This window comes from Megalops cyprinoides, chromosome 7 (assembly GCF_013368585.1).
Source record: "Megalops cyprinoides isolate fMegCyp1 chromosome 7, fMegCyp1.pri, whole genome shotgun sequence".
NCBI classification, from domain to species: domain Eukaryota; kingdom Metazoa; phylum Chordata; class Actinopteri; order Elopiformes; family Megalopidae; genus Megalops; species Megalops cyprinoides.
In genome coordinates, this window is record NC_050589.1 from 19,706,473 (window position 1) to 19,730,667 (window position 24,195).

The 24,195-nt window shown below is 41.9% G+C and overlaps 1 protein-coding gene across 3 annotated transcripts in view; it reads right to left on the bottom strand.

Moving 5' to 3' along the window:
- lama5 (laminin, alpha 5) overlaps positions 1-24,195 on the bottom strand; it is a 69,069-nt gene that overhangs the window by 34,363 nt on the left and 10,511 nt on the right. For all 3 annotated transcript variants that reach the window (XM_036534471.1, XM_036534470.1, XM_036534469.1), the window contains exons 3-11: positions 12,844-12,961; positions 9,862-9,980; positions 9,275-9,445; positions 8,758-8,855; positions 3,882-3,997; positions 1,305-1,423; positions 791-881; positions 494-628; positions 332-391 (exon numbers count right to left, since the gene is read on the bottom strand). In XM_036534471.1, coding sequence (XP_036390364.1) covers positions 332-391; positions 494-628; positions 791-881; positions 1,305-1,423; positions 3,882-3,997; positions 8,758-8,855; positions 9,275-9,445; positions 9,862-9,980; positions 12,844-12,961 — 1,027 coding nt within the window. The remainder of the gene's footprint in view (positions 1-331; positions 392-493; positions 629-790; positions 882-1,304; positions 1,424-3,881; positions 3,998-8,757; positions 8,856-9,274; positions 9,446-9,861; positions 9,981-12,843; positions 12,962-24,195) is intronic.

A 24,195-nucleotide genomic window follows, 5' to 3' on the forward strand; every position in this document is an offset into this window, starting at 1 on the left:
ATGGAAAGTGAGACAGGGTCACGGAGATAAATCACCCGGCACAGCCGCCAGAAGGAAATGCGAGATATCAGCGGCCTGATATGACTGGCTGCCCCAATCAATCCTATCACATTCCATTCGGATTCCATTCTAATCCCATTCGACTGCATTCTGTGCCAGGGCATTCCATTCCACTCCAAGGGTATAGCATTATGTAACACTCAAATGCCCTATCCATTGCAAACAGTTCTTCATTTTTGTAAAAAACATAAAAAGACAAAATCAAAGGAAAGAATATAACAAGAAATGCATATATTTTTAAACTTAACAAATGAAAAGAGTGTAGTCTTACTTATAATTTCCCCAGCAGGTAGTGCTTCACCATTATTGTTGTTGTAGATGATGGGAATAGCTGTGGATAGAGACAAAACAAGGATACCTGGTTGACAAGGCAGGACAGATTACATCAATGCTAACATGGAGAAGCTTATGGCTGAATGGTCCCCCCACTTACGGAAGCACTGGGGAAAGTTGATGTAGCCCTCTGCACAGGTGTCACAGTTAACTCCAGTGTAGTTCGGCTTGCAGTAGCAGCGGCCCGTCAGGTCCTCGCACGTTCCATCCGTAAACTCGGACTGGCAGGCACAAGCTACAGGGACAGGACAGAATGATTTCCACTTAAACAAAACGTGCCACACGAGGAACTACAAGCGAAGCAGACGAAAAAGCCAGACAATGCCTGATTTTCTGAAGGCAAAACATTGTTGAAAATATCCTCCACGTGCAGACACACGTCGATGTGGTAACTCACGAGAGCAGGCGAATGGTGAGTCCAGAGGCTGATCAGGTGACCTGTAGTACCCAGGTATGCACCGCTCGCAGTTGATTCCTGTAGTGTGGTGCTGTGAGAGGAGATGTAACAACACACAGAATGGAATTGAGTGAAATGAATAAGATAAAATGAAATGAAGTACATTCTTATATTACATTCACATTTTCTTCTATGTTCTTCATGTCATATAATGTATAATATAATATAATATTATGTAATATAATGATAACTAAACTTGTCACTGCTTTTTTATATATGTATATATATATTATATATAAATATATATATATATATATATATATATATATATATATATATATGTGTGTGTGTGTGTGTGTGTGTGTGTGTGTGTGTACATGCACAGAATATATATAATGTGAGGTATAATGTCAATATTCAATCTGGAATACAGTACATGCAGATTAATTAGATGTAACAGCCTTTTTCTCAGTGATTGCACTTGGTGACAGTTGACTTAGTGACTGCTGCTCACCTGACACTCCAGGCACACACCACCACCCCTGTACTCCCCGTGAATGTTGATGCTGGCCCTCCTCTTGTCAACCTCTGGGTCGTAATAGCACTCAAACGAATGCTTGTTGCAGTTGCAGGCTGTGAGATGAAACAGCCACAGGGTTCAGTATTGTGATGAGCGTGTGGATCTTTGGAAATTATCATACGTAGTATTATGGAACACAGAGTAAGGGTCACACAATTAAATTTTATTAAGTGCAAAAAAACAGATGACAAAAACCTAGAGCAGACATAATCCACATTAAAATAACATGCTTGATAGCCTGCCATCCAAGACAAGGAAGTTACTTGTCATTCAAATGAAGCTGGAAAAGATGATATAATGGCAATAGACCATACAGATAAGTTTATATTTAGATGTAAAAAGCAAATCCATATCAATAAAACTTGTTTTCCAAGGTTTAGAGTGTGCAACTCTGTGGAGTTCTACCATTTCATTTTGCTGACTTATATGTGTATTCAGGAACCCCCGACTGACACTGACCACTGGATTCATTCAACAATTGTTAATTTGTATTTACAAATCAATTCAAGCATTGCTTTCTTCAGTAAAAATACCATATTGTTAATATAACATTATCCCTAAACTGTGTATGCAAACAAAGAAAAAGTCAAAGTGAAGGACAGCTGTTGAATGAATCCACAGGTCAATCTGAAAATGAAAGGAACAGGAATGTGAGTGTCAATTTTTTATTCAAATTACCACATGCAATATTTAGGAATTTTACTCACTTACATAAAAGATGTGAAGATGAGCATGAGTAATTTAATGGAGTATCCTACAAATTGCAGCGAGTGTGTGCAGAGGGGGTGAGGAAGGGACTACGGTGAGTGAGTGAGACGGACGGAGACATATGCATCACCACACGGATGATTACACCTGGCACTAGCAGTACACACTGAACAAACAAACTGCAGACCACACAACACAGGTCTCCACCTGGCGGAGCAGCGCAGACGCCCAGGGGTGACGAAGGAGGAGCAAGAGAGAGAGGGAGACGAAAGGGAAGACGAGAGGGAGGAAGAGGGAGCGCAACCTAGACACCGCGACAGAAAAAGAGAGAGAGAGAGAGAGCGCAGCCACTGTTGCAAGTCAAGAAGCTAGCTACGAACAGAGTCCGTTGAGGACCAAAGTTCATCATGAAAAAAAAAACAGGAGAAAAGTGAGACGATATATGAAACATAATGTACCCTTCTTCAATGCACTGTGACTCGAAAAGGCGGTTGAAAAGGAGATGAAAAGACCCGCAACAATTATAGCCTTACACATTTCCCTTTGATGACTATTTGAAACTAGTAATTTCCACTTTAGAATGTTTTAAAGAGCACTAGCATTAAACAAGAGAGTGCTTAACTCAGATTTCAGAGGATGAATGAGATGAATGTGGACATAGTGGTGCGTAAACAGAGATCTTCATTTGAACATAAGAGGCACTACAAGCAACGAAGTGGGACTTGAATATCAATGGAAAATCAGTCATCGTAACTTAAATTAATCAAGAAAGCAAATGGGGAATTCTCAGTGCCAAAAAAAATCTATCTGCAAATTAAGCAGCTTTAGATGCAACAAAAATGCGTAAAAAATGACAAACATAAATGCAATACATTCACAATGTAGCTTTAGGGACTTTCCATGTTGGGCTTTGGATGAATACACTCAAGTACGCACAGGAGAAGAGAATTTTACTTGAGATGCTCATGTTAAAAAGACCTCTCTTGAGTCTCTCAGCTCAGTCTAATGCACAGATGTTCTAAAGTACAGGAACTCCAACAGACACTAACTGGAGATTTAGTAAACCAGAGCTTTGGCAGCCTATGATTGGACAACATGTGATGACTATCCAACATCTTACTCACAACTTTACATAAAAAAATGCAAAGCTAATGCAAGCACTCAATGTGCTTTATCCTCTATAACCGTAACCATGGGTATTTCTAGAGGTCAAAACACAATGATTTTACGTCCAACAGTGAAGTCAGAAACATGCTTCTTGAATTGGCACTCTTTTGTCAACATGAAGCTTGCATTACCACCTGCAGCTGCAAAAGTGCACTGTTTTGTTACATTTTGGGTCAGGTTTGTGTTTGACTTGGCCCTATACAGTGTGTTCAGACATCTCTTAAGATTTGTGAGGCCAGAGATAAGGTTCAATCCAGTTAACTCAAACAAATGTAATTAATATTAATGTGACTTGTAATTTGAATAGGGAGAAAAAACGGAAATGACAAATTTACAGAGGATTGTTGAAAGGCCACAGGATCAGTTCCATCTTTATTCATTTTGTTTAACTGTTCATATATCTGTTGAGGGTGAAAGCAATATGCTGATTGTGAAGTTAGACTGAAACGAAAAAAGCATGTAATGCCTTCAAGTTTGGTTTGTGTAATAAAACAGCTTGTTTAAACTCATAACTTCATTAGCTAAGAGTTAGGAATTAGAGGACATTAAGACATTAAAAAACCCTTGAAACCCATTTCATGATTACCGGTAAAAACAAAAAACCCACAGCCACCCAGTAAGCAAAGCAGGACTCACGTTCACATTCATTAGCGCTGTAAGTCGTCGCTGGTTTCCATGGCATCTGGTTGAATCCAGGGCAACAGCGGTCACATGATGGCCCACAAGTGTTGTGTTGGCAATCACACTGCAGTCTTTCATAGAACAAACAAAAAAATACATGTGGATTAACATACAGCAAGAAAATACCAGCAACTTGCTACCTAATTCATTCCTATCTGTGTCATCTTTCAACAAATTGTAATATTAACAACACTGTATTTGTAGAACTGAAGCTGATGTCACTTTGACATGGATTTTTACAGGCTAAGACTTGAAGTTTCACTGCCAACACTGGCATTGTTCAAGCTTGGCTTTTTTCCCACTGGGACAGACATTGCTCCGTGTTCTGAGAGATGCTGAAATGATCAGAGATTAGACTTTACCATTTAAACAGGTAGAGACTACTCTATGTTCTCAGAATGCTATGTGTTTCTCTTTCTCTCTACTTTCCAACAACATCAAAAAGGATATAGTAGCTACACCTCATAAAATAAGAACAAGAAACCTTAGTGGAAAAGAAGACTGTTCCCAATGAGTATGGAAGGCGATATGTTGAAATGCACAGGAAAAAATCTTTGTTTTATTACACTGTAATCTTAGAAGCCCTGCTGTAGTTAACACAAGGTTGTCATAAATTATAAACTGGGCGAAGTCAAAAGGAGATGAGTGGAGAGGAGTGACATCAGCACAGCCAGCTGTGCAGCTCACACATCACCTACAGCTTATATCATAGGTGTAGAATTACTAGAATTGTCCCATCCGTTATGCAGCTGTCAAACGTAGGAATATAAAAAGGAACTGGGTGGTCATGCTGCTCAGAATCAAATCAGACCCTGTGTAGATTCAATTTGTCATTCTATATCTGCCATGAATAATTCTGTGTCTACAAAGCAGCAAATGTGATTGTAGTGAAAAAGGCAGCTATTACCTGCATATAGGTCCATTTATGACACCATTTTGGAAAGAGCACTGCAAAGCATATCTTACGGAATGCTATGAATGTGCTACTTCAGTTTCAAGGTATTTTTTAACCATCCCACACCAAACTTTGGTTTAACTATTCCAAGATAACAGCTGAGCAGACAGGATGTGATGAAATCCCTAAAGTGCTCATGTTTCAAGGAAATTACAGACATATCAGATATCATACCATGTTAGTTCTAACGGGAACACAGTCTAATTCTTACCAAATGATGTTTTGTTAGTCCTTGTTTTCATCATTTTAAAAAATCAGAACTAATGTATGACATACCTATATAATGTATAACTGATGAACCTCATATACTGTTTTTAATGTGATTTGACATAAAGGTTCCTTGCTTCCTTTTTGGAAAGTCCACTCTCTCTTTTCACCATGTCACCACGTTGGGATGGAAAATGGAAACGGATGCACAGTTCCTACAAGGTGGAAGATGCCTGGGGCCATTTGTAATGAAGTAGAGGTTGGCAGGCTGTATATCAACAGAGTGCTTTGCTACAAAGTGTGCACTGTGTAGTTTTTAAGAGTGACTTGAGATTCGCTGCATTGAAATCAATGTAAGCGACGTGCACTGGCTTGCAACATGCGCAGTGTCCTGTTACTGTGTAGCTGTTTCTAGTAAGACGGGTCTCTGAGAGAATGTTGTGGAGCAGCCGGTAATTTAACCTTAATGGAACCCTTACAGGTTACTTCCTGCCTGTTGGAAATGGAGAGCACCCGGTGACTCATCAGCACAGTGGATTTGACAAAGGAGGCAACCCCTAATTGAATGACACCTGCTTTTTTCAATTGTGTTCATTTAATACTGAGAACAAATTACCTCAAGGTAAGCAATTGCTTTTTTATTGACCGCAATTAGATGCCTTTATAAACACACTGAAGCGTTAAAACACACACACAAACACACACACACACACACACACACACACACACACACACACAAACGCTTGCAAACACTGCCACTTCTCACAAACATCAACAGGAAAATCTGTGTACTGTAGTCCATTCTCAAAATGTCATAAACTCATAAACTCTCTGACTTTACTAACTTCCAATTACAAAATATAAATGGATAAATGTGAGTCACCCTGGAGCAGGCATAAATAATAAAACTTTGACATGGATGTAAACTGTCCTTATTTTTTCTTCATGATATAATGTGGGTAACAGTGTACAATACAGACTCCCGAGTCCCACTAATTAGCAGGTGGGGGAATAAGGTCTTACTACACCCTAATCCCAGGCCAGAGACAATGCCTGGACTAAAACCAAATGGTCCAGAACTCCAGTCCCCACAGAAATATGTGACCCCAGAACATTCAACAGACATCATCCGAAATCAATTAACCTCCAACCCACCCCCTCCCCTGATTCGATGATCTGATTGTAACAACACTGGATGACCGGGGCACAGAGAACCTTACCGAGCCCCCCGGGAGCTCCACGCTGTCTGTGGAACAATAAAGCTGGGTAATGTTGTGTGCACCTGAGACTAGCAATGAGCTATCGGGTGTTGTTCTGCACCCCAAGTTTCCAGCTCTGAAAATAAACTAGCTGAATTGCTATACAATTACACAGTGTACTCTCCATGAAAAGCTCAAGATCAAGGTTGCTCTCATGGTTCTTGAGATGGTTCATGATGGTTATTTTTTTCCACCACTTGCCTTCACAGAAGAAGGCTACCTTATAAGCCAAGATTTCAGTCGTTCATCTCATGTGAGAATCTCTGGTACAAGCCCACCACCCTCCCCTACAGAAAGGCTGGGTTCACCACGCTCCACTGAGCCCAAATGTGAACTGGACTCTGTTCTCATACACACAACACTGGCACATCTGGATCCTCTCCATCTCACCTAAACTGGACCTCAGGGCTTAAAAATATTCAACACCAGATGACCAAACACATTAAAGATTTATAAAATGATGAATGTTATTATTATTCTTATTTAACATTGTGATCAGAGGGATCCATTCTCAATGTCTTTGGTTCTATGTAACAGGAAGCAATGACCTTTACACAGCAAATAAATATGCCACATTGAAGCTTTTTTGCATCAACATCAGCTGAAATCATCACATCATATATTATATATAATATATTATTAGATTAATTTACTATTTAATTATACAATCATAATTTATAATAAATTATGTATATATTATTTTTCCAAATTTTTCAAAGTGAAGGGACTCTGAAATGCACTCCTCACTCCATGGACACATAAAAATGAAAAAATGCATTCTTTCCACATTCTTTCCACTGATTTAAACAAAAATGTGAAATATCTAAACACCTTCCTAATTCTTAAACAAACTGCCTGCCTACCTCATTCCCTGGTGTATGTCAGTTAAACTAACCAATTCAACGCTGGTAAGTACTGGGCAGTATCACTTTCTTCATCTCATTACTTCTGACACCCTGTGGAATTCCAGCCCTGAACTATGTCCCGCTCACCCACGATCACTCACCATCTTATCTGCAAACCCACACACCCTCAACTCAAAGAATGCAGGAATCTCTTCCTTCCCCCCTCTTCTCTGTATCTTCTTGCCCTCTCTTCCATGCACATTCTATTATGGTTATGAGGATGCAAGCCAGGAGGATTAAAATATAAATACTACAGTTTAAAGGAGGCGTATAAATTACATTTTCAGTGAATGCATAGCTTCTGGAAGTCCTTTTCAGAGGTCTTTTGACTGAATTTCTAAACCACATATTCACACCCATACTGTATTGCCTCTGATAAATCATACAAAACATTTGCCTCAATATATTTATGACTTAGACCACTTACTTTCTATCTTACAAGATGGAAACTCAAAAAAAAAATTATGTATGAACATGATGGAGATCATATCAGGTTTGTGACATTTCCCAGACACTTCCAAAAGTTAGAGCAACCTCACTGACAGCAGCATATGTCACTGAGATAAGGAGGTGTGTGTGTGTGTGTGTGTGTGTGTGTGTACTGTATGTGTGTGTCTGTGTTGGGGGGCTCATGGGATGTGACAGGGTAATGACAGGTTTGGGAGATCCTTCACATCACCTCCGGTGTATTAAAAACGACAGAACCTCTGCTGGAATGGAAAGCAGTACATCATTATCCACATTTTCCTCCTGAGGTCAAACCCTACACTTACTCAAAACATGCACTGGCCCCAGGATAGAAAAATCACAGAGTAAAAACTCAGCACACACAGACTCACAAAAATATAACTTGGATTTTTTTTCTTCCAAAAACCAAGACTGAAGATCTGTTTAGACAAATCTCAGATGAAAATTTACATATAGCAGACGAGCAAGTGTGATAAGACTCTCACGCCATTGTAAAATGCCTCTGATTGTTGTGGGAATCCACGTTATGAAGTGTTGCTTCCGGGAAATTTCAAAGGAAAAATAAATCACTCATGTGGCAGACTTTGCTTTTTATGGCACCACTTCTTAAGAAGTATTTTGCAATCTCGATTAGTAAGATCAGTGCTGAATCCAATGCAGTAGAACAGACAAGCACACAATTACTGCCAGTGAAGAAAAAGCATTTCCTCCAAAACTAACTTCACATGCCCAGATTTCGCACATCTCAAGGGGCTGATTTCATATCTTGAGGTAATGACTTCTGGCTCGAGGGAATGCCTTAATATCTGGATATTGAAATAATAAGTCATTCCTGCAAGATAAGGCTCTCATCCCCTTGAGACACTAACTGCTTCCCTCAAGATACATGGGAACTGTTGTGAAGACTATGGAAAAATCATGTGTTTCATGATAATATCGAGTGACAATTATGGGACATTGTGGGACAGTGACATTACAACCATATGGCAATTGTGTGAGTATCATGCTGGTAGAAACACAGAAGAGTTAGGTCTCACTTGTAAGGGTCGTTGGGGTCCTTAGCGTTGCAGGCTTCCGCGTGTCCATTGCACACGCACCGTCCGCCAATACTGATGTCCTTGATGCTGTAGTAATACTGAAGGACAAACAGGTACAAAAAGAAAGAGATTACACACTTGAGGATGACATCTTCAAGAGATACATTATAGCAGGACAATTAAAGGTGGTATTAACCTAAAACGTAACACTCTGCCACAAATTTCAGGGACCATTAACAAAAAGGAGTGCACGGCAAACAAACAGCACATTATGGTAAGTACTAAGTACCACAGACGAGCGGAACCTGAGCCAGTACACCTCTGCCAAATAATAACCTACAGGCAGCACAACATCCACTCTTTTTCAGCTGAGCCTGCACCATCCAGTAATCATGTAGCCTTGTCCTGACAGATCAGCAGTAGATGCAATCCATAATGGCAGCCCGCCCTTCGGCTGCTCATCTGAATCCAGGTCTGCCAAAACACTCTCCCTCTAAGCCTTGGGAAAAGTACCCACCCTGCGAGTGACAGTGGGGTCCCTCAGTGCTTTCCCCATCAGGTGGCCCAGCAGTGTGTTGGTGCGAAGGAAACGCAGGCGGATGTTGGTGGCTTTGGTGAAGTCCCTCAGCACGGGGGAGTAGGAGAAATTCATGGCTCCCGGGCGCCCATTCACCAGGGACACCACAATCTGAGCACACACGTGGAAATAAAGGACAAAAATAGCCACACATACTTAGTAAAACACACAAAGTGTAAACAGGACAAATATCTCAGCAATGCAGGCTTTCATCACTTCTAAAGAAATGAGCTGCTCCATATCTTTTAATTTCCACAGTTATCCCATGATGACATCTAAACAACATCCTTCTGCCAATCTTTTGAGGGTTCCCCATGGTTTGTGATAATTCAAAACCTTGAATTGTTCTGGATTTAATTTTGCATAGCATATCGTGCCAACAGTGCTGAAACACTTTCAGTGTTCATTAATTACAAAGGAGGGATTTTGCAATCTTGCAATTTAGGGAATTTTCTTGGAATTTCTCACAAACAAACACAAGTACAAAAAAAAAACACTTCTGTCTGTGGTTGTCTGCATGGGCGTACCTCTCCATTTTCTAGTGGGACGATGCGGGAATACTCGGTGGTGCAGATGACATCGTTGTCCTTGTAGATGCGCTCAATTGTCCTTTGGCCAAACCGTTCAATGCAGTCTCTTTTTGAAGCTAGCAGAACACAAAACAAGGTTACAAAGTTACAGCTATAGATATTCTTCATTCATGTTTATGAATTTGTTCATAAAAGCCCCACACTGACTACTGTTTAAATTACAAGTTGTAAAATATGTGTAACTGTGTATCTATTTACATAATTTATTTCATTGTCAAGTTTTCATATCGTGAAATACCCGTAACTATGCATTTCTGCTTGGTTATTAAGCATTTTCTGTGTGAACAGATGCCCCAAAATGAAAGGTAATTTGATACACATTGCTGTGTCCTCTGTGTATTACAGTAATTTTCACAGTATATGTGTAGCTTCCTGGGCTTCCTGGGACTAATTTCAAATTACGCACCATGCAACTTGCTCATTACTGCCATTACTTGGAACAGCAGAGGCAACAAGGCTGCACAAATTTACGGAAGCAGCCCTGGCATTTACCCTCCTCATTATCTGGGGATCTCAGCTCCTCAAGCAGGCTAATAACACACTCCTCCCCCACCCCCCACTCTCCACCTCCATAGATGTGAACAATGTGAGATCCAATGCCAAAGAGAACCTGACAAAGAGGTGTAGGTCACCAAATATGAAATGGATGGTTCTGAATGATATATTATAACTCTGGACCTGAGCCATATGGGTAGCAGTAACATTATGGAAGTACTGTAGGCATGACCTTTCAATTAACACCTGATTTATACCCAGCGAACCTAGTGAGTAACCTTTAAATTCCAATGCACGATTCAGACCTAACATACAACAACATGCACAGACACTGCAGCTGACCAGGCCTACTCTGACCTTAACTGCTGCAGAATAAACATGAAAAGCATAATTGGCAAAAATGATGATAATGATGATGATAAAGTTTAAAAAAGGACAGTGTAATGCCATCAAATTATGACTCTGATAAAGCAACAATGCTTAATTCCCTATTTGGCCACAAAGTTTCCTTCAGTGAGACTTTACCTTGGCTACTTACACCTCTAAAATAGCACATAACAGGCTAACTACACAGCAAACTAATGTGCAAGGCAGAGCATTATACTCTTCTTAAGGTGCTCAGATATACACTGTGGTTCTGCTGTCTGTAAAGTCAGGGAATTCAACAGCCAAGAGATTCCAGAAGGTGACCCTTCATGCTCCACTCACTGAATGTGTGCGATTTATGCTTATCTGGTAAGGACAATCCGGCTAACTTGGGAGAAACAGGTTTGAAAGAATCTGGCTTCTAAGTGATCTGTGTGCAGATGATCTACTATGGTACAGTGTCAATGCCCTTGAAAAGGCACATTGTGTCCATTGTTTGACTGCCACCTATCTCCACATATCGGATAACAAGAGATTGAAGGGAAGATGGTATTAAAACATCTTGTTCTCAAAAACAGAGTTAGTTTTGCCCATGGGTGCTTATTTATGAAAAACAGGAGAGCTGTTTTCCTCTGTGGCTGCAGCTCTTGCGGTATAAGTTCTGTGGAATTCTGTGGATATCCTTATCTAGCTGAGGCCTGTACTGCAGCTGAGGTGGGCAGGCAACAATGAACGGAATGTGGCAGTCTCCCACCTGAACTGACAGCTGGTCCTGCCAGTAAGATCACAGCTCTGTAAGGCTCCCAGCTTCAGACCTTCAACCACACACACAGGCACACACTCATAGGAACACACACACACACACACCAACACAACTACACAAACACACAAGCATACACACCACCGCACATAATCTCACACATCCACACACACACATACACACACACACACCAACACAACTACACAAACACACAAGCATACACACCACCGCACATAATCTCACACATCCACACGCACACATACACACACACACACACACACACACACATACACACACACACCAACACAACTACACAAACACACAAGATTACACACCACCGCACATAATCTCACACATCCACACACACACACACACACACACACACACAAAATGCAGTTGTCTTACAGACATAGAACACAGCTACATATTAATTCCATCAGATTTCTGGTGTCCTGGTACCATTCAATAAAATCATGTTTTGCTAAACCTTTTTACTAACACCCTGCACTGTGAACAGTTTGTGGAATGCATGTAGGACAAACCAGTATGCAGTTTCATCATAATAAATGTATACTTCTAAAGCTGATACTGCCAAATCTTGTGATGCCAGTAGAGTAATCAGCATTTTCATTGCTGTTGCTTGCTCTAGTTCAACTACCCAAGAATTGTGCCGCCTCCTACAGTATCTGAGTCTTATTGGCAGCAAAAAACACAAGGGCCCTGTGTTTTAGCTGGAAAGTAAAATGGACAGGACAAGCAAGGGCTGTCCTCTGGTTTCTATGGTGTCACTCCTTCTCTGATAATATTCTGAGAAGAATTTTCATGGTCAGACATTCCTTTCACCTTAGATAATACTTCTACATGAACAGTTCTACTTCCTGTTCTACATGAATGGTTAAATGACCCATTTCAACCCATATAAATAAACAAACAGATCGTGCTTTACAACAAGGTGATAAATACAAATACACTTATGTTTGTAACTGAAATTACAGTTTAGGACAACACACAGGATAAGAATGGATTTGTTATAATGCATAACACAGCACAATACAACTGTAATGACACAAAGGCCTGGAAAAAATTCAATTCTCTCCCTATGCATTCCCTTTCACAAACACTTTTAACTTCTCAGAATCCCACTGAAGTATACTTTGTTTAAAAGTAGTGCATGTTTACTGGTTAAAACTGGGTTCAAGATCAAAGGACACTGTCGTCATCATCATGATAATCATCATCATCTTCATTGTTGTCATCGTCATCATGCTACAGGCAGACTTACTGACAGAAATACTCACAGGCAAAGAACTGCCACGGTTGATATGTCTCCCCAAAATCGATGGACCGCTCCAGCACCCAAAGGTCAGGTCGGGGGGAATTTGCAAACTTTATGAGAACATAGGCCACATGGAAGAGCTATTAGGAAACAAAAAAGACAAAGAATACTCCCTTAAACCCCACTTTGCAGAGTATCAGAAATACACAGAATTGCGACCACCAAGCATTATGGACTGTGCATGGGGAACATCTAATCCAGTGTCACCGTTGCAACAAGCTGGTCTCTCATTGCTGTACTTGTTCTTGAGTTTTTTGATTGGTTGAGCATGTCTTCATGCCTTTGCATGTCTCTTGCCAAAGCCCTGTATGATAACATAAACAGATGCAAAACATAACACAGAAATATGCTCTGAGCCTGTTGCATAAACACAAACTCACACTATAAGAATAACTAGCTCTGACCGGATGAATTTTCAGATAATCTGAAACAATCATTTTAAGATTCAAATTTTGACATAAATTGCTCTTAACAATTGGGACTACAAATGTTTTCCCATGGTAGCTCAATTAAACCGATTATTTCATAAGAAAAGCACATGGTGGGTATGTTTCTTTCACAACGTGCCCAAATTATCTTGGCTTCTGAGGGCCCAACGTGCCCCGATTAGCAGTTTAAGCAGGACGCCTTGGGTTCTCGCATGAAGATTTCTGTCCAGCTGCCTACCCTCTGGCTGCTGGGGAACAGCAACTAGTTTGACACCGAGCCAAATAGATATTCTTCGCATTCCTGCTGCTATCTGTCCTCTTTAATATGTATTCAGTTATGTTCTTATGTGAAAAGAAATAACTCCTGGTGCGATTTTGTACAGTGGTGGGTTTTTTACCTAGGTCTCAGAGCACATTTAAAAGGACACTTTAAAAGGAACAATTGAATGTGACCTTCATTGACAAAGAAACCTTTTCCTATTAGGAGAAAAACTAAAAATGATCCACATTGGCCTATTGTACTGGACATCAAATGGAACAGCTTTTCATATTTTGGGCATTACAGGGAACAGAATACAAAAACAAATAAAGACAAATAAATAAGCCACAAATACATTCATTATTTTAACAGTGATTGAGCAACCTCAGTAAGTTGCGTAGTACCAGACATAACTACCAAATGGAACCACGCTTTGAGGTCTTCATGTGTCAACAAACCGAGATGCACTCATTGCAAAACACAGAAATAACGACAGCCATTTCCTTCCGGAAGCAGGCACCTATGAGCCAGTGCTTAAATCTTAACAATGTTTTAAGAATGTCATGGTATTTTTCGGTATGAATCCCTGCAGACTTACAGAACAAAGACATCAGTGTGTGTTTAAAAAAGGGGATGTGAATGAGGCCTTTTCAACACAGGCTGCCATTCTTTCCCCATCTCCAAGACGCCTTTTGACTGGTGGACTCTGACTGCTGCCCCTCCCTTCAAAGATCATACCTTTTCATGGCAAACCTGGAGCCCTTTCATTTGTCTGCTTGCGTGTGTGTGTGTGTGTGTGTGTGTGTGTGTGTGTGTCTGCTGAAATACATTGATCAACATGTCCTTTCATCTTAAGAGGTTACTTTGAGTAGGTGTTGAGAAGGGATGCTAAATTACTGCCTGGGCCAAAACAAACAACACAATGCTCCACTTTCAAAGAATAAAACACAGCTTTCCAATCTGTTTTATAGAAGTGCAAAGCTGGAAGCCAGACTGTTGCAAACATACTTCATAAACACATTTGTTCTCTGTTGAACCAGCCTTAGTCTGTCACTAGGCAACACCATGGTGATGCACGGCAGTTCCATTGCTATGAGAATGGCAAGGACTTCCTATTTTAATTTATCTCTCTTGACTTATTTTGTCTCTTTGCCTCTAACTGTCCTAGCTCCATGTTTCAGTGTATTTCTCTCAATTTCCCTCCCTTTTTTTCCTTCTAACTGTCCTTAAAACGTCAGACTGACTCAACAGGCGCTGAGGAAATGCTGGACAGCGGTCCCGTTGACACCCAGACAACAGACAGCACAGCTGTAAATAAAAACGCTCCTTTCAGCCTTGCTCCACTATTTATGGATTGCCGCAGCTTAAAGGTCAGGCTGGCTGAATGGACCAGGCCTATCAATCAGAGTGAGTGTTTTTAGTGGGGGACAGCAGGCACATGCTCTGCAGAAATGAGGGACTGCCAGCGAGCGCGCTGCTCTACCCGGGGCCCCTTTACCAAGTTCCCTTCCCCTTTCCCGAGCCTCCCACTCCAGGAGGGTCCCGCTTCACGCAGATAAAACACTCCAGCCGACTCCTGACAGGTTTCGTTGCTGGCTCCGGAGGCGGTCACATGGTAATGAGGTTCGCTTTGATCAAATTAAAAATAAAGAGACCATTACTTCATGAAGCAGCCATGCAGCACATCCCTCAGGAGGAGTATCTGGAAATAAAAGCAAAGTTCCCCCTCTGTGTCCACCTAGGAGTGTGTTCTTCAAAGGCAAAAGCTTGATAGTTTGTAAATGGTTCGGTGCAACCGCTTATCACATAAATCACATATCACATTTATCACATATAATCAATTTCTCACATATAGGCTGTATTGAATTGTAAAGATCTACTCTACCATGCTTGACTAAATGAATTACAACAAAAGGGTGTCACATGTACGTGTTCAAGATTGAAGAAATCTAAGTCCAAACAAATTTCAGAAGTAGCTATAGTAGTGTATACAATACAGTGCTGTTGGGATGACAAGGGGCTAAGCGAGAGACAGAGGGGAAAATTCCAAATCCTCACAAGAATCCATAATACTTCATTACAGGACAGCGAGACCTTGTCCTCCCTTTAAAACTCCTCCACACAATCTAAACCTAAGCCAAAAAGAGTCAAGGTTCATGAGCGGGGAAATGTTACGCTTAAGAAGAGTCACTAATGCATTTCAACTTTTAATTGGGTGCGAGTTTAGCTCTTCTCTTCGATTAACAAATGTTTTATTAACTTTTCCCCCATCAGAAACTGGTGACTTCATCCAGCCTTGGATCTAAAGCAATCCATCCGTCTGTCCCTTGTCCGTCAATACTTTGATCTGTAGCCAGACATTTCAAATAGCAGGCTACAATTTTATGTGTGAGATTATATAATGTGAGAACACTGTAGTCCTAGTTTTGGATTGTAACAAATTCTGCAGTAAAATTGACCTGATACTGTTAATGTATTAAAATCATTTCTTTTTTCCCCCCCAAGAACAAATCCCAGCTTGGGGGATTTGTAAGAAATCGTTTCGACACAGAATGTTTTAATATTCTAAAAGGAAATAGGAAATGACCAAATCATTTCATCTACTCTCCAGGGAAATAGGTTTTCAGAGTAACACCCTGAACGACTGGTCTAGTTAATTGTCCTGTGGGGTTAATGATCAAACATACACTTTTCCACAACATTCTTTCCATAGATAGGCCTGATAAGGGAAGCATAGCCTCAAGACATGGATGGAGAACTATGTGAACTATGGACCACAAATGAAACATTGCTGAGAGGAAAAAAGTCCTGCACACACATGCCCCGATCACAATGCTAGACGGCTGAGGTAGGACAAACATTACCAGTACACTGTCTCCATCAATGGATAACAAAGGAATGGACATGTGAAAGTCAGCAGCTGTGTGGTTCAGCAGAGCTAGTTTGGACAAGTTTCAGCCCACACTGTACACAGACATGCCCACGAGGGATGAGGCTCCATTTTTCAGTGCATTCACCCCTAAAACCCCCCAACCCATTACTCAGGTCAAGATTTTAGTACCTGTCATTTAAAATATCTAGAGAGTGATTCTATGTAACAAATATCTAAAAAGTGACGCATAAGGCCCTGCAGAAAATAACTTGGACATGTCGGCATGCGTGCACACACACACTCACATGCAAACACACACAGACATACACACAAGCACAAACTCACATTGGATTTATTATAAGTGGAAAGCCGCAAACAGGACGGAAGTCAAACATGCCTCAACGGCACCCCACCTGACAGATGCTCAGGGGTCTTACCGCTGTCTCTACACTGAGCCTCTGCCATGACTTCCTGTGCTGGCAGCTCTTGTGGCCTAATCCTGAGGCACCCTGGGCACCCCCGGAGGGGCTCCGAGGGGTTTAGAGGCATGCGGAGCGCACGGTCTCAGCGGAGGCGCGCCTCAACCAGGACGGGCCTCGGAAATAATGGGCCGATTGTGAGGGAAGGGCCGCCGGGCTGAAAGGGGATACACCCCAGCTGCGTCCATCAATACAGCCCGTCCCACCGAAACATGGAGCCGCGGCACATACCGCAGGCCTGGATGCCTGTGACATCCGCCTGCTCTGCGCATCCTGAGCCGAGCCAAGCCGGAGAGGCAGTTGCCGCCCCCATGGGAGTGATACCATCCAGGAATTAATAAGCTCTCACCGCTGGCGGGTTATGGTGTCTAGGGTGCAGCCTGTAAGGTCACAGAGAGAGGCCATTCCTGGCATTCCACGGCAGCTCTTCTTGCAGGCACCGGTCACTGAGGACTTGTGGAATGCTCTCCCAAGCCATGTGAACATAATCGTTCCGTTATCAATGACAGCTACCGCGGTAGTGAGTGGAGGATAAATCAGAGGCCTCTCTGAAGCTCCCCTCTACACCCACCTGACACATGTCTCATGAGAGAGAGGGTCTCCAACCACCCTTAAAGCCTCTCCTAATAAATCAGAGGTTGGGGGAAACATTTTCACCCGTTAGGTGACAAAAAATGACAGTGTAACACCACATATCATATTTGCCGTGTAGCCTATTTGGGGGTTCATAGAGGTCCATTCTTAAAAAGAAAACAGACATGCCCTGTTATGCCATTCACAAGCCCACACATTCACAATGTGAATGAAGACCCTTGCAAAGCGGGAAAAGTTACACTAGTGAAGGGACTTGAAAGCAAATGAGGCCAAACTATTGAAAGGGAGAATCTCTATCTACTATCAAGAAAAAAAAAACACATGCCGTGGCTCTGGGTTTGGAAAGGGGATATGAGGGTCTGAGGGTGCTGGGTCTTGTTACCTTTAGCACTGTGAAACTCAGTGCTGCTGTAGCTGTCTTTGTACCTCTGCATGCGTGGGCTTGCCCCATCCGCTAACTTCCAAACAAAATCATAGGACATAAGCAGCTGGTAGAGAGGCCCATCCTTTGGTTGAACTGCTATCGAGTGCGTGCCACTTTAAATATGCTAAACTAAGAAATGCTTGAAGTCTTTTTAAAATGTATTTTTAGCTGATATTGATAATGTGCAGTTCACGACTGAGAGCATATCTTGGAAGAGTTTACATGAGATTGAGAGAGAGATAAAGGGAGAGACTGAGATAGATGTAGAGAAAGAGAAGGAGACTGTGTATTTCAAAAGTATGCATGTATATGTGTGTGTGTGCGCGTGTGTGTGTGAGTATGTTTGTGCGGTTCGTACCATTCTCCAGAGGTATCTAAGGCAAAGCTTGTAAAGAAAGCAGACTTAATCCTGAGCTCAGAGAAACACACAGGCGATTTGATTAGTCGCCTCGTTAACATTCTTTAGGGAGGCTGATGTTGCATCTTCATGGCCTCTGTGTTTAGTTTTTAAACTCAAGGCCTCCGGAAAGCATTCTTTTTAGTCACTTGCAGAGCCGCCTTGAACTACAGCAGAAGATAATGCTCCTGTCAGGGGAGGCCCCTCCAGCAGCTGGGATACCAACGAGATAAGATGTCCAGTCAGGGATATCTTAAAGTAATGGCAGAGCCTGGAGAACATCAGGAAAATTAAACGACCAATTCATTTTTTTGCAGGAGAGAAAAATAAAACATTTGTCTATTCTTATGGAGCATGGCTTCATTTTGTAACTGAAAGCAATGGTAACAATACACAGGAGTAATAACAACAGTTTTGCAATATGACAAGGCAACAATAATGCTACAGTACGGCTTTTTAACCCAGGGGGCAAGTAGGGGCTTGTCACTGACACAGTCAGAAAGGAGGAGCTAACAGGAAGCCACAAAGTGTGAACATCAGACCCTGTTCCAGGTGATGGGAACGTTTCTCAGACGTGGTAATTCCGTTTGGAATTCCTAAATCCCCTCTCCCCCTTCAGCAGTGCATCTGTTTGGAGCAGGTTGCTATAATCAGTGCTTATGGGGACCAGTAATTACAGCCATGGCTGCTTCAAACACTGAGAGCCTTGTGACACTACTTTGTTTTTAGGGGGAGGTGTCTCCCTGAATGGGCCAACACCTAGAGCAGATGTGAACAGTGGAACCCGTTGCTCAATGCCCACTGCACACCCCCATTTCCCCTTCAGACATGCCAGACGCTGCACTTTCTCACAGGTGACATTTGTGCACTTTACACAAGGAGATGCAGCTCTGGCAGTTTCCCAACCATCACTGTTTTTGTCTCTGAGTCTCACAGAAGTAAGCATTAATACACACTTTAAATTTATAGGCAAAAGAAACAACCAAGTGAATACAAATATACTCAGTATGTGCTCTTTTTAAGTTATCTAAATAGCCTACTTGGGGTTCCAATGAGAAATTATCAATACTTGACATCACCATTAGCTTTTAGTAATAAAAGCAAATCTTCACAGAAGCCTGAAATTGATTTCAGTTCTGTGTAGAAAGCTGCTGAGCACTTGAATACTCAGCTCAAAGAAGGAATCTACTAATTAATGAAGCGTCCCCACCACCAACCACCTTCACTGACTTTATAGGTTATTTTACAAGGAACAACCCAAGGTGCCCTATGAAAAGTGCATAGTAACTCGAATGAGATAACTAGTCTGTATTTATTGGCTGCAATAATTAACAGACCTCTTTACCTTCTAAATCAGCACTGATGAAAAAAGATGACAATTAAATATGTTAAACGTAAAACCTTTTGTTTATGCCTTTACCCTCTCCGGAGTAGAGAGACAGATAATTATAAATTCAGAAAGGGCTTCACGGATCCACAATCTACCATTCTTTCAAATGTCTTTCAATTCACTGTTCCCCAAAGACCCGTCTCTCTCATTTGTCCCGCGTTCAGGTGGAAAGCGGGCCAAAGAACGCAGGTGAAGCTAGAACTAGCAATTTTTCCCGCAGTTTCATCCCAATAAGACAGACAACATGAAAATAGGAAGAGAGCCAGTGCATAATGCACAGTATTTGCTCTGTTTCACTCAAGATCCTGTCCAGGGCTGCTGCACAGCAAACTCTCCTGGGGTCTGAAACACTTCCTCTTTATGGCAACTGACAGTTTTATGGAGATGCGCACAATCCTTCTCGCACCGATTTACAGAACCTACCGCTGTGCAAAAACGGAATGTGGATTTCCATGGAAAAGCACTCAACAGCTGAGTACGCTCCCTGAACCTTGCAGTAATATAGCTGTAATATTTTAAGAGTCTTCCTTCAGTCAGCCCATTAAATCAATACTCTAACGCTATGTTTATTACGGATGAAAGTTCTTCAAAACAAAGGAATCCTTCAGCAGAGTGGTTTCATCATTGCACGCGTTTTGTTTTGTTTTTAATCAGTGGAAATACCAGCATTCTTGGCTTTGCGGACTTGGGCTCACTTGCTACATGTTCTGTGCTGAAACCACAGTTATTATAACTGCTGAGTACAGGAAACTATTTAAAAACAGATTAGGTGTCGGCCACCCTCTTGGGACTAACAGCTGTATATTTGCATTGGCTTCATGACCAGAAGTTAATGGTTCATGTCAGGACTAACTATACAAAAACATCTGAAATAAAAGTTGTGTCTTGAAATATTGAGGGAAAATATTACAACATCCTTATGAATGCATAACACTTCATAATCAGTGAAACTCTGTATATCTGGATGCTGAATTTGGGACCTAAATGGCTAACAAAAAGGCAGAGAATCATCAACTTTTGATTGATTTCCATTGCCTGAGTTAAATGATGCTAAATGAATACTGAATGACACCCAGCATCCATTAAACAGTTTAATATACCCTCATACTGTTTATGATGGAGAATAAACATCGTTCAAACCTTCAATTACCTATCTGAGTGATATCTTTAGTGGCTAATAACAGTGCCTTGACCTCAAGGATAGGACAGTTTGCCCTCTGCCCTGAGGGTCACCACCACAAAACCCCTTACAAGTTTGCCTTTCGATTTTTACGGCCCTAAGAAAAGCCCTGTTTGCTTTTCTCCCATCTGCCTGCAGCATGTGTCTTAGTATTTATCTAAGACCAAAGAAAGACTAATGGATTGTGTCTTCCGTGTGCCCTCCCTCTTCCTCTTCTCACGGTTGCTGTGATCCAAGCCCTGCTAATCTTTCTGCGGACACAGAGGACAACCTTTGTCAAATGATCCCATGTGCTCAAAGGGTGCCGTCGCATGCTGCGGCAAACCCCTGCCAGAGCCAGGGTCCATGGGCCACGACTCCTTACTCTGGGGTTTAGGAACCCCCCCCCCCCCCCCCTTCTCTCCCCACCTCGTGGCCGGCAAGAGAGCCAAGCAGATGTTCGGTAGGAAGGACAGACTAAGGCCCGGCGCCGCACCAGGGCTGCAGCCACCAGAGGACTGATAACACCGCCGTCAGACTCCTCTGTCCTCAAGCGGAAAAGCATGTTTACAGCTCACCGTGAGCCACAGCGGCCATGAAAGGCACCGCTCAGACAACAGCTTTTGTTGACCTGGCAAAAACAAACATTTGCTTTCACATTAATGAGGATAGTCTGGTCTTTTTTCTTTCCGTTTTCTTTTTTTTTTCCTTCCTGGCAGGAGCCAGAGCTGGTGTCTCCTCCAGTCTGCATTTTGCTCTGCAGAAATCCTCACGCACACAAAAACAAACAAAATCACGCAAATGCAAAAAGAACCAAATGTCAGCAAACAATTTAATGTTTTTAAAAGCAGTGTGAGAGATTTGAGCTATGCATGACTGGGCTCCATCACATTTACAAGTGGGCTATAAAATCAAGCAACAATACCAAACTTTTTTTCTTGGTAGAAAGACTCCTTTGTTGAAGATGGAACAGATTTGCATTATCCTATTCTTAGCAAGATTGGAAAGGCTCTCAATGACATCTGTTTCTATGTCTTGGTTTCCCCTAAACAAGAATGCAAAGTGTCCTGAGAAAATGTAATAGCCTACATTTCCTTCTTTAGTCCACCCAATTTTGATATCAGCGCACTTATCGCGATTAACACATTCATCGCTTAGCATCAAAGATGGAAAATTTTTTACTGTTGAACTGCTATACTGAATTGCTACAATATACAGTGCAAAATTTTCTTTAAACCAAACACTCCCTTACGCACAGCTACCTTTCAGCAACCAAAGACCATGGGAATTCAAAACATCCTCTATCAGCCCAAAGCAAGGGGTACCAACTGCCTTCCATACATGACTTTCAACACAGAAACTAGACTAAGGCATGATATTTCCAAAGCAACAGCCTCTATAAACTCATTCCTTTCCCAAGGTAAATGAGATAGCACTAGTCTCTTTCTCAGTGACATTTCAGTCACCTGAAAGCATGAATTTGCTGTAGGTTTGCTATCTACAGGAACTGTCACCTCCTGTAAAACGTTATCACAAACACAATGCCAAGATAAGAGGTGGTAGGTGTTTGCAAAGTCATTCCAATCAGGACTTTTATCACAGGGAGCACTGAGGGCAAGGGGATGAGGACACGCATGCACACATGCACTAAGGGAAACCTCCACTTCTTTTTCTGCGGGCCTGTTTCACTTCTCATTCCTAGGGTAAGCCATTTGACAAGCCACTAGAGAACAGACAATCAAGCGTGCCTCAACAAGCATTTGAGCAGGTTCCTCTGCTTTTTGTCCGGCCCCATCAAGCCCACCGCCTCAGCCCGCTCCCCCTTCATTTTCCAAAGTTCAAACCATTTTACAGTGTCCTCAGACATTTTCAGGCAGGGCTGCGGCGCCCGAGTTTAAAGAAACGCAATTGATGGGCTCGCCCAATATTTGCACGGGAGTGGAGGAAACTCCAAATGACCCAGAAGGGGCGGCCATCAGCATGATAAGGAGCTCCTGTTTAAAGAGAGAGAAAGAAAGAAAGAGGGAAAGAAGGAAAGAAAGAGAGCAACTGAAGGGAAATGAAAAATGAGAGGAATGAAAAAGACATATGCATGCTTTGACAGTGTAAGCTGAATCATGGTCCAAAAAATATGGTAACGATGACCACCATGACCTCTGCACTCACTTGGAGAGCTTAACTGGCACGCATGAGTTGAGAAACCACAATAATGAGAAACCTGGGCGAGTTCAATTATATTAAAAAAAGCCTGACCAAAACGAGACCTAATGGGAGTCCTCTGATGTGAGCGGAAACCAGAATGACTCCCCTGCATATGGAGTCCTGCCCACACACAATGCCTAGGCAATGCTCCAGTGACTGCCTGCTCATTAATGATGAACCGTAAACCCCGCCAAGAATTAACAGAACAAATAAATAAAGAAAGAAATGGCCTTATACATATCGCGTGTCCCTATCCATGATACAAAATCATCCACTGCATAGTCATTACTAACCCTTAACGTAAGGCCTAGCCCTCACCCCAATCCCTACCCAGCCCTTCCCATATAGTCCCAGGAATATGTTTTCCACTTCAGGTGTTAGTAAACTGGGTAATGTAGATTGCACAGGCAAGTATGTGTTCAGGTCGTCGCTGAAACTGCACACTCTGCACCTGAAAAAAATACTGAAACTGTGCAGTGTAATGTCAGGTTGAGGCTACTTCACTCTGCGACAGGAACTGAATTGCGTGGTAACAGTTTCACTTACAACGCACAGAAATATTCCTCGTTTTCCTCCCTCCTTTTTGTTTGGAGTGTAAACAGACCAGGCTTTGGATGACAAATCTGCTTATCTTATTAATTTACATACAGTAGCAGACATTCCTCATCAAAGACAACCCTTATTTTAAGTGGAAACACTCCATTTATACAGCTGGATTTTTGTCACTGTTTTTTTGGAGTATCTGTGGCAAAATGCCTTGTTCTTAGATGTGAAAGCAAACCCTTAGCCATCGGCCACAGAGTTAATTGTTCAGACCACTACACTACATGATTTGTCATTTTATACATGAATGAAAACTGATAAACTTACAAAACCAATATGACTGATCACAGAGAAAGTTGTACCACTCAAGCCATACACACACACACACACACACACACACACACACACACACACACACACACGGATACTACTTAAATACTGTAACATCATGTATGTCAATGCACATGCACACACGCACACACACACACACACGGATACTACTTAAGTACTGTAACATCATGTATGTCAATGCACACGCACACACGCACACACGCACACACACGCACA